This window comes from Peromyscus maniculatus, chromosome 6 (assembly GCF_049852395.1).
Source record: "Peromyscus maniculatus bairdii isolate BWxNUB_F1_BW_parent chromosome 6, HU_Pman_BW_mat_3.1, whole genome shotgun sequence".
In the NCBI taxonomy this organism is placed as follows: domain Eukaryota; kingdom Metazoa; phylum Chordata; class Mammalia; order Rodentia; family Cricetidae; genus Peromyscus; species Peromyscus maniculatus.
Window position 1 is genome coordinate 2,513,880 of NC_134857.1, and position 11,318 is coordinate 2,525,197.

The window sequence follows — 11,318 nt, forward strand, 5'->3', positions numbered from 1 at the left end:
CGTAAGACTGCACATTAAGTAGAGAGTAGGTCATTTTGGCTCCTTCTCTCAGAGACAAGCATAGTTTTAATAAGCTTTCCAGGAAGCATTCCCTCCCTTTCACATGGAACAATTAGAGAATGAAGGAGTTATAGGATCCAGGAGTTCGTGTTTCTCAGGCCTTTTCCTTGTGGGTCTGTAAAGAGTGGGAGGTAAATTCAGTACTGATCTGAAGTTCAGGCAGGCCCTTGGGAGTGGTGTGGACCCCAATGTTGGTGAAAACTTGTCCCTAGACAAGTCACTGTAAGGTGACTGGTGTGCTCTGTAACCAGTTTGGAACTTATCATTAATCTAGGAACAATAGGGGGGAAAATCTCATTCATTTAAGATTGCATCTCACAAATATCTTTTAGAGCAGTGGTTCTCAACCTTCTAATGCTGTGACCCTTTAATACAGTTCCTCATGTTGTGGTGACCCCGACCATAAAATTATTTTGTTTCTACTTTATAACTGTAATTTTGCTACTGTTATGAATCATAATGTAAGTATCTGATATGCATCCTACAGGTTGAGAATTGCTGTTTTAGAGTATCAAGAATGTTTCTCTAAAAATTTTAATTCGTACATTTATGGCTTCAATCCACTTGCCCCATTTGTAAATCCTGTGTGAGGCAAGGATCAGCTTCTTGGCTTTCCTATAGGATAGTCCATGGCTCAGCACAACTTGCTAATGATCTTTCTCCCATCTCTTTAAAAAATATTTATTGTTTAATTTATTAGTATTATTATTAATCATCATTTTATTTTATGTGTATGAGTGTTTTGCCTGCATTTATATCTGTGTGCCATATGCATACCTGGTGCCTATAGAGTTCAGAAAAGGCACCAAGTGCCCTGGAATTGGTGTTACAGACAGTTGAGCCACCATGTGGGTCCTGGGAATTGAACTTGGGTCCTCTGCAAGAGCAGCCAGTGCTCTTGATTATTGAGCCATCTCTCCACGCCATTATTCATTCATTCATTTGTTTGTTTATTTATTTATTTATTTGGTGTGTGTGTGTGTGTGTGTGTGTGTGTGTGTGTGTGTGTGTGTGTTCTACAGTACAAAATTGGCTCTCAATAAATAGTTGGTGAATGAATCATTGAGCTTAACATCTGTCTTTCCTGGTCTGGTGTCCTTTGAGTGGAGAGCCAGACTTTCTCAGAGGCTCGATGAAAGGACAAAGGGAACACTAGTCCTATGTCCTTGCTGGGGGACACAGTTGGCAAGGTTGGGGTTGGGGCTAGGGTCAGGGTCTCGAAGGAGTTAAGTTCTCAGCTGCTGGGAACGCAGCTTTTCCCTCTGAAGGCCTGTGGTCATAAGGCACAGTGTCTGAGGTATCCTGTTTTCTCTTTGCCAACATTGTTTGATTTAGCATTCTGCTGACCTTTGCCCATTCTCTTCTTGTAAATAGTATATAAGATGATATACTTATTAATAGACTTACTTGACATAAATGCTTAGAATATGCAAGACCTCCTGGTCCCAGCTGTCTGTCTTCTGTATTTTCTCATCCCCAGTCCTCCTGCCTTGCAGTTTGGGATGCTGATTCCTGCAGGTCTGGGTTGGAGTATGATTGGCAGCACAGGCTTTTTAATAGCATGGGATCTCTGCTGTCAGAGAGCTGCGTTTTTTTCTCTGACACTGGTGTTTCAGATTGCCCTAAACACCCCCTTTTACGCACCTTAATATCTCACAGATTACTTAGCTTCAAATGTTTTACTGCCTTAAAACTTGGGGTTTTTTTTCCATTCTTGCTATGATTACCTTTTAGCTCAGGCTCTCCCACCCCTTTCCTGAATTCTCTTTTAAATGTGGTATTTATATATGTACACAAGAATATGTACAGAACATACTGAATTACGAAGCAAATCATGAATGTGCAAAGCCACGCCCACCTGAGTGATAGCAGTATTGGTTGTTGCCTCTAGTCGGCACTTCCCCTCATCATACGTCTCTGCCAGCATCTAAGAGGCAGTTCATTTCTCAAGCTTGGGTTCCTAATCCTCTTGCTTTTCTTTTCAGATGTAGGTTTATCACATGTAGGAATATCCCAGGAATACATATAACCTAGATTTACTGGGTTCTGAGCGCTATAAGACAGCTTTTTACCTTGTTATGTCCTTTGCAACTGGATGTTTTCATTCATCATCATGCTTCTTTTTCTGTTTGTTTGGTTTTGGTTTGGTTCGGTTTGGCTTGATTTGGTTTTGTTTTGTTTTGAGACATGCAGCCCTGGCTGTACTAGAACTCACTATGTAGACCAAGCTGTCCTCAAACTCACAAATGCACCCTGATGCTGGAATTAAAGGCAGGTGCCATTACGCCCGGCTTCAGCATCATCTTCTGAAATTCACCCTGTGTGTGTGGCTGTGGTTCATAAATAAGATGAAGGAACATGGAGACCACGCTGGATGAGACTCTGTTCTCCTTGCTTCCTGATGCTTGATGCAATGGTTTGGTCTTGCTGCTTAGGACAGCATTGCTTCTAACTCTGTTGGCATGTCTCTCGGCCACATGTGCAGTGAACTTTCTGTCAGTGTTGGACTTTAGAAGACAACACCAAATTGTTTCCAAAGTGGCTTGTCCATTTGCTCTCAAGCCAGGAAAGCATCACAGTCTCCATGGCTTCTCCAGCAGTTGTTATTATCAAATGCATGTCCTGTTCTTTTTCTTTATTAAATGTCAACCTGCATCTCCCCTTTGTTATGATATGTACATCCTCAGGAATAGACTGTAAATGTGTTCTATAAGTTTGTTACCACTTATGATTCCATTTCTGTAAAATACCTAGGTGTATTTTTCCTGTTTAAAAATGCTAATTATTTGAATTTTTGTTTGTTAAAGTTATTTATTTGATTCTAAATTTCTTCTCAATTATAGCAGTTACTAATACTTTCTCCCAATTTGTGGCCTCCTTTTCTATTTTTTAAGAATAGTATCTGTATAAGTTCCTAACTCATAATGAAGTTCAGCTTATCGGTTTTTCAATATTTAATTAGAATTTTACCTTGTTTTTAAAAAAATATAATCTGAGCCTGGCAGTGGTGGCACATGTCTTTAATCCCAGCACTTGGGAGGCAGAGGCAGGTGGTTCTTTGTGAGTTCGAAGCCATCCTGGTCTACAGAATGAATTCCAGGACATCCAGGGTTACACAGAGAAATGCTGTCTCAAAAAAGTAAAACCAAAACCAAAAAATTATAATCTGATATAATGATATTTTTCCTAAAGGATTAAAAAGCTTCATCTTTCACATGTAAAGTCAACTGGAATTAATTTTTTATACATGGTATGAGATTGGCATCCAAATTAAGTTTTTTCTTATGAATAAACAATTATTCTGTAAGAACATTTATTTTGGCTTGGAAAAATAGTCACAATATGTGTTGCTATGAGGACAAGTATGTAATGCAACAAAATATATGAAATCCATAAAACACTTAATATAACAACAATAATTATACATATATATGTATATACATTCACACACACACACACACACACATAAAATTTAAAGGAAAGATACTAGAATGACCTGCCCCCAAATAACAACAGTAACTATCATCTTTGGATGATGGGGTTATCAGTGATATTGTTCATTCCTTTTGTTGTTTTCTCTATTATCCAGATGCTCTGCCTTGACCCTATATTCACTTTTTTTTTTTCAAATAGAGAGAAATAATGTTGTGTCTATGGTGATAAGGTTCAAAGCATATTAAAGAGAAACCATCTGTTGAAAGATAACTGTTGATATCTTCCAATCCAACTTTTAAAAAAAGCCTTTTTCTTCCTGAGATTAAAAAAGAAAAGAGCATGTATGCAGGCTATGTAGTAAGTTCCAGCAGAAAGTAAGAGAGAACTGAATCTGCACCTCGGGTGATTCTTTGTGGATAGTCATGTAAAGCCCTGCCTGCTGTGTGTGTGTTCCACAGTCATCACAGTCATGTAAGGCTCTCTGCAGAGTAGACTGAACGTTCTCATGTGTATCGTTACTGACTTAATTATTTCTTTTTGCCTAACAGCAGATCATGAAAAGACTCATAAAACGGTATGTTTTGAAAGCACAAGTAGACAAAGAAAACGATGAAGTGAACGAAGGTAAGCATCTCTAGTTGAGGACCACCTTTCTTCCTAACTAACTTAAGGAAGATGGGGAGCTGAGGCAGGACTATCGACGCAAGTTCAAGGCTGCCTTGGGCTACGTAGTGAGTACTAGGCCAACCAGAGCTGCATAGCAAAACACTGTCTCTAGGGGGACTGGAGAGATGGCTCAGCAGTTAAGAGCTCTGGCTGCTCTTCCAGAGGACCAGGGTTCAATTCCCAGCACCCACATGGCAGCCCACAACTGTCTGTAACTCCAGTTCCAGAGAATCCAACACCCTCACACAGAGATACATACAGGCAAAACATCAATAAAACAATAATAAAAAAAAATTAAAAAAAACAACAACAACACTGTCTCAAGAAAAGATTTTTAAGCCCCAAACTATAAATAAGAAAGATTGGAGGGTAGCACCACAGCACAGATCTAGAGTCAGAAAGAAAAAAACCTGGGCCTGGAGAGGTAGCTCAGTAGTTAAGAGAAAGTTGCTACTCTTACAGAGGACTTGAGTTTGATTCATGTTGGGCAGCTCACAACTGCCTGTAACTCCAGCTCCAGGGACTCCAATGCCTCTGACCTCTCCAGGCACCTGTACTCACTTGCAGACACCTACACACACACACACACACACACACACACACACAAAGATATAATTAAAATAAATGGAAGCTCCTTTTCAACCAAGATAAATTGCCACTAGATCTGTCTGTCCTGGTAAGAGAAAGGCTAACTTAGCAAACACTGTTGATGAATGGGCTTTGAAGCCATTTCCCTGTGAACAAAATGAGTTCCTTTCAAATCTGAGTCAAACCAGTGAAATATGTTCATAGAAAAAAATCTATTAATATATAATGAAGACTAGGCAAAAAATCCTATTATGCTGGCTCAAGAAGGTAGTATTAGAATGGAGTTACAATGTAGAAACAGAAATCTTAACAGTTGTCCCACAACCTCCTTTGGAATACAGAGCTAGCTCGTCTACAGGGGAGGAATCATGTGACTGAACTAGTGCCAAAAAATGATCAGCATTTGAATCCTTGCCCCAACGAGAGAAGTTAGTGAGAACCAAGTTTGAAGAAAGTCCTTTTTTTTTTTTTTTTTTTAAACTTTATGTGCATTGGTGTGAGGGTGTCAGGTTCTCTGGAACTGGAGTTACAGACTGTTGTGGGCTGCCATGTAGGTGCTGGGAATTGAACCCTGGTCCTCTGGAAGAGCAGCCAGTGCTCTGAACTGCTGAGCCATCTCTCCAGCCCCTTTAAGAAAGTTTAGTAAGAAAGTTGACTATATAGCATGTAAGCATATTATTAGATGAGGTAATTCTTTTTTTTATCTAGGAGGCCAAAGCCCAAGGCTGAATCCTGTATTCAGTGGATTCACAATCAAAGAAAGAGGAACTAGGGATGAAGGGGCTCACTGTGGGAGAACCTTCACTCAGGCCACTAGACTTGTTTCAAACCAGACCACGTTATTCTTCTATTTTCCCATATGCCACAGGAAGCATCTTTTGATTTTTTTTTATTTTTATTTTTTTGGGGGGGGGGGCACAAAATGAATCCACAAATGGCTGGTGTATACTCTTGAATAAGAGTTAAGACTTCCGCTGGGCAGTGATGGCACATGCCTTTAATCCCAGCACTTGGGAGGCAGAACCAGGCAGATCTCTGTGAGTTCGAGGCCAGCCTGGTCTACAGAGCAAGATCCAGGACAGGCACCAAAACTACACAAAGAAACCCTGTCTCAAAAAAAAAAAAAAAAAAAGAGTTAAGACTTGCGTAAAATGAAAAGATTTTCATGATGTCTTTAGTATTTTTTGTGATGCTAAGGATTGAATCCAGGGCTCCATACATGTCAAGGACATGTTCTACTGCTAAGTTACAGTCCATTGGATTTTTTTATATAATAAAAGAACATACATGCTGGAGCATGGTAATACATGTCTGTCATCCCAGCACTCAGGTGGTGGAAGCAAGAGTATCAGGAGTTCAAGGCCAGCTTAGCCTAGCTACACAGTGAAGTTGAGGCCTGGGTTACATGAGACTTTGTCTCCGTGACTATAATTATGAATCATACAAATTATACTTTAAAATTACCCTGATAAGATGCTACCCTACATTGTACCCAATTAGTATATATAATCACTATTTGTCAGTTAAAAATAAAGATTATTAATAAAAGGAAATATCCTCAAAGATATATTTTCATGCTATTATATTATTTTAAAAACGGTGAAGTCTGAGTTCCACTGATTTTCAGAATGGATTCTTAGGATCTAGGTAATGTTCTGCCTCTAAATTTACTCCTAATGTCAAGGGCTTCCTACATCACAGTTAAAGAACTCCCAGAACGGTCCTGTTTTCCATCACAATCCGTGTATGCTCAGAGTGCTGCCATGCTGAATTCTGGGAGCAGCTGGGTTTCAACCTCTAAGTGCTGTCTCTCCTGGAGAGAGGGGAGTCTGCGTGCTGCCATGGTGCATCTCCACGGGCTTCCTGTGCTCCTGACACACTGGCCTCTGTACCAGACAAGCCCAGCCGTGTGTTCATGGCACTACCTCATGAGCAGCTCCCTTTGAGCCTTCCTTTCTCTTCATCAAATTTGACCTAATTTACTTCTAAGTATTTGCACATTTATTCACTCATTTTTAGTAGAGCAATGGAAGATAACAGATGTAGGTGTGTCAACCCTCCCCCAGAATGGAACAAAAAGACTCCTTGTGTCTAGCAAGGGGACGGTGTGATTGTTTGGGGGAGGGGTTGTTTGTTTGGTTGGTTGGTTTTGGAGATAGGGTCTCTCTGAGTAGAACTTGCTATGTAGATCAGGCTGGTCTCAAACTCACAGACATTCACCTGCCTCTGCCTCCCAAATTGGGATTAAAGGCATGTACCATCATGCACTTCAAAAGTGTGATTTTACGGTTTCATCCTATGAGAATGCATCTTAATTGTTTGCTTTAATATTATTAGCAATGTTGTAGTTGGCTAACTCTGTGCTAAGAAAGGCTGGGCTATAACCCAGTGGCAGGGTACTTGCCTGGCCTACACAGGGGTGTGGGTTTGATCTTACATAACAAAAGGCATTGCTTGAAGCTGAATTTTACTATTACAGACACAGAATATCTTTAGAGCTTTTTCAAAGGTCGTTATGCCTTTAAAGGCTGGCTTTTCTTTTTTCTTTCTCTCTTTCTCTCTTCCTTCCTTCTTTCCTTTCATTCTTTGGCTTTTTGGGGTTTTGTTTTGCTTTTTTCAAGACAGGGTTTCTCTGTTTAGCCCTGTCTGTCCTGGAACTTGCTCTGTAGACCAGGCTGGCCTCAAACTCCCAGCACTCTGGAGGCAGAGGCAGGCCCGAGTGCTGAGATTAAAGGTGTGCACCACCACCACCACCACCACCACCCAGCTAAGGCTGGCTTTTCTTGAATACCTTAAAGGAGAATTTGAAATATCTACCTTGGAGACTTTGTGAAGCAAATGTATTCAGACTGAGTGGATTTCACTTTGTCTTTTTTGTCTAAATATGAAGAGCAAGTCACCATTTACACATATTTTTTTTTAATACAAATACTCTAGGTGAATTGAAAGAAATCAAGCAGGATATTTCCAGCCTTCGTTATGAACTTTTGGAAGACAAGAGCCAAGCAACAGAAGAATTAGCCATCTTGATTCATAAACTCAGTGAGAAACTGAACCCCAGTGTGCTGAGATGTGAATGAGGCAGCAACCTACAGTCAAGCTTTGACTATAGCACAAATGCGGGCAATAATATTCCTAAGTATGAAATACTTGAAAAACTATGGTGTAAAGCTCTAGTGTTAACTATGTTTATCATGCAAAACCTTAAAATTAAGCTAGGTGGTAATGATTTCCATTACATGAAAATGATTTCAGCAATTGACCTCAACATTACAAGCAGTGACATGCTATTGTATTTAGAAGCCCAGTATTTAGGTCACTGACATTTTTGTCATTGTTGTCTTTATATTACTTGGTGGCCTCTAAGAGACTGTAAGCTCCTTGGGGGACAGGGACCACATCAATCTCATCTTTCTGTTTCCAACATTTAGTGCAGTGCCTGGGATATAGTAGGTGCTTGGTAAATGTTGAAACCAACTGACCTGAACAGCCAATAGCATCCAAGAACAGACAAGAGACCATTGCTATGTAGCATACCCTCTCATCCAAATGCTGAAGCGATTTTTTAAAAATAGAGTTTTACAACCAGCTATGACTTGTTGAGATTTTTCTTAGACTTTTAGGCATCACTGACAATCCTAAGACCTTTGAAACTCAAGTGAAGAATTTGACAGTGAAACAAGCTAATTGAAAATACAGTTACACTACATATTTAAGTTTCATAGGATTGTTAAAAAAACAATCATTAAAGATTTTTCTAAAATACATGCTTGTGTCCTTTCTCTTTGTATTTGTGATTTGATGATGTGAACTTAATAAAGATTTTTTTTTAAGTTGGGGGTTATTGTAGGCTTTATTTTGTTGTAATCTTCTAATGTGTACCTCTGATATTTTAATGCTAAATAAGGTCAACTGACTCCAAGTCTTGTCTTTTGCTCTTCTCTGAGTTTTGGATCCATGGGGAGTATCTTAGTTACTGCTCTATTGCTGTGAAGAGACAACATGACCAAGGCAGCCCTTATTAAAGAAACCATTTAACTGGGGGCTGGCTTACAGTTTCAGAGGTTTAGTCTACTATCATTATAGTGGGGATCCTGGCACTATACAGGCAGACATAGTGCTGGAGAAGTAGCTGAGAGTTTAACACTCCTGATCCACAGGCAGCAGGGAAGGACCTTTTGAAACCCCAAAGCCCACACCCAGTTTCACACTTCCTCCAATAAGGCCACGCCTCCTAATCCTTTCAAACAGTATCACTCCCTGGTGACTACACATTCAAATATATGAGCCTGTAGGGTCCTATTCAAGCTACCATAGGAATGAAAAGAATGATGCTGTCTATGAAGGCAGGGCCATCCATGCCTTCCATTCCTTTCCTTAGCAAAGAATTTTAATCTTTTCTGCAAACTAGCCGGTGAGGTGTCTTCCTGGGTCTTCATTACATACCAAAGCTGAACTGATCATATGCACAATGTCTGTGATTTCCATAAAGGGACAAGAGCCAGGATAGACTGTTAAACCTTTGTATCCTCCATGTTTGAATCTCCCATGCAGTTAGGTTTAGCGTCTTGTATATCTTTAGAGCATTCCTGTCAGATCTCACTGGGACATAAATTGTGATCACATGACTTTCTAGTCTTAAAAACCAACTAAACAAATAATGATACCATTGCTATTGCATAGAAAGACTTACTAGACAGAAGACAAAGAAGAAACACTAAATTCAGCTTCCTGAACCTCTTATAGGTTAATTAATTCCTACCTTGGGGGAGTGAAGAAAAAGACTGTACATATTTTGCTACAACTGCAGAATTATCAGCTTCTGTTCTAATCTAATGGTACATGTCTTAAAAACTTTCCAAATTTTATGCAATTTATGATGCAGTGCCTCTGAACAGAATAAAACTGATTTTTTCCCCCATTGTGATATATTGTTATGGTGTCTAAACCAGGATCAAATGCTGATATGTTGCAAGGTAAAATTTTATTTTATGGCCTGGCCAAACTTGCGTTCTCCTTGGAAGTAGGAGAGAGAAGTGGCCCTGACCAAAACCAGGGGTGCCTTTATGTAGTAAGCCTCTGACCTTTGATTACAAAAGCATAATTTTTGCAGTTAGTAATTTAGTTAGCTATTTTTATGATTACGGGAAAAGTATATGTTGTAGTTTTCTGATCAATCAGTTCTCAGAACATACCATGAAACAATGAAAACAATTTACAATATGCAAATCACAAGATTATAGAGGAAGAACAAATAAAAAAAAACAACTTGACCTTTAGCTTTGGGCATGATTAGAGGAAAACACCACAGGGAACAATATAGATATAAATCAAATTCTAACATGTTTAACTAGGAAGATGAAGAAAAAAATGCAGTCAGCTGGCCCTTCACAGTGCTCTGGTGTACTGAAACAGAGACGAAAAGGACTTTCTACAGTGGATGATGCTCTTTTTCTTTTCATTGTCTAAGGTTCCAAATGTCGAAGTTTTTGCTTATAACTAGGGAATAGAAAACAGTTAATAATTTTCCTAATCGAGATTAGAAAGAAAGCTGAAAACAGCTTAAGAGTCTCAGAATCCAGAAATTGCAGAGGTACGAAGATAAAGCCTGTGACTTCCATACCATTTATGTACATGAATTGTTTTCCTTTCTTTTTGTCCATGCCTCCCCATGCAGCTGGAGAGCTCTTGAGATAAAATTTCTCTTTGTTTCATCACTTGTGTAAGACTGGCATACTGCTGTTTTCTGTTTCCTCCCTTACTGTTATTGCTCAGGTTAGCAATCGGTTTAATTGTGGCATTTCCATGTTCGTGTCTTTATACTTGGTTCTCATTTGTCTGCCTGCTCACTGCACTCCACATGCCCCTGCTCCCTTCTGGATAGCTTCTTTTCTTCTCCCAGCATGCTGTCTTAATATTTCATCTTTCCCTTCTTCATGGTTTTGAGTTATTAGTAGAGAACGGAGGTAAGGACAGATTTGGTGGGCACACCAGGCTGCACACCCCAACTCCCTGATACTCCTGAGCAGTTCCCAGCTAGTCACTCTTAGAGATCTGCCCTCTGCCAAAAGCAAGTAGCTTCCCCTGTGGTTAATGACTGCCTGGATGTGGGCACAAAAGGTTGCCCTCAAATCGAGGAAAGGCTAACCTGTAAGTATTCGGTCCTTAATTGCGTCATCAGCCTGCAACGGCATCCCAGCCTAAAAAGCGGGTGAGCCCTCTGTGCGTCCCTCTCTTTCTGCTCCTTCCTTCCCTCTGTCCTCTTTCTTCTTCTCTCTCTCCCCCTCTTCCCAATAAAGTTCGAAAAAGGTAACCATGGCTTGTGACTTTCCTCCAGCACTCTCCATTTAACCAACATAACCTTTTGGCACAATCCTTGACCTAGGAGAACTCCCAAAGGGATAAAGAGAAGCCAGACTTAAACTTGAAAGGGTTTTGTGGCAGAAGAGTAACTTGGCAATCAGGGCCAAGGATTGTCACAAAAATCACACCACACAACAGACCTCATGCAAGAGATTTATTGGGTAGGGGTGCGGGATGCAAAAGGCGGCCTCTGAGCAGGGATTGAA

General features: G+C 40.0%; 1 protein-coding gene across 5 annotated transcripts in view; it reads left to right on the forward strand.

Annotated features, from left to right (window-relative positions):
• Positions 1-8,587, forward strand: part of Trpc3 (transient receptor potential cation channel subfamily C member 3) — a 68,857-nt gene extending 60,270 nt beyond the window's left edge. For all 5 annotated transcript variants that reach the window (XR_013051975.1, XM_076573819.1, XM_006991831.4 and 2 more), the window contains 2 exons: positions 4,044-4,119; positions 7,687-8,587. Coding sequence is in view for 4 of the 5 variants with exons in the window: in XM_076573819.1 (XP_076429934.1) it covers positions 4,044-4,119; positions 7,687-7,829 (219 nt within the window). In the remaining variant the exon portion in view is untranslated. The remainder of the gene's footprint in view (positions 1-4,043; positions 4,120-7,686) is intronic.
• Positions 8,588-11,318: the final 2,731 nt, after the last annotated feature.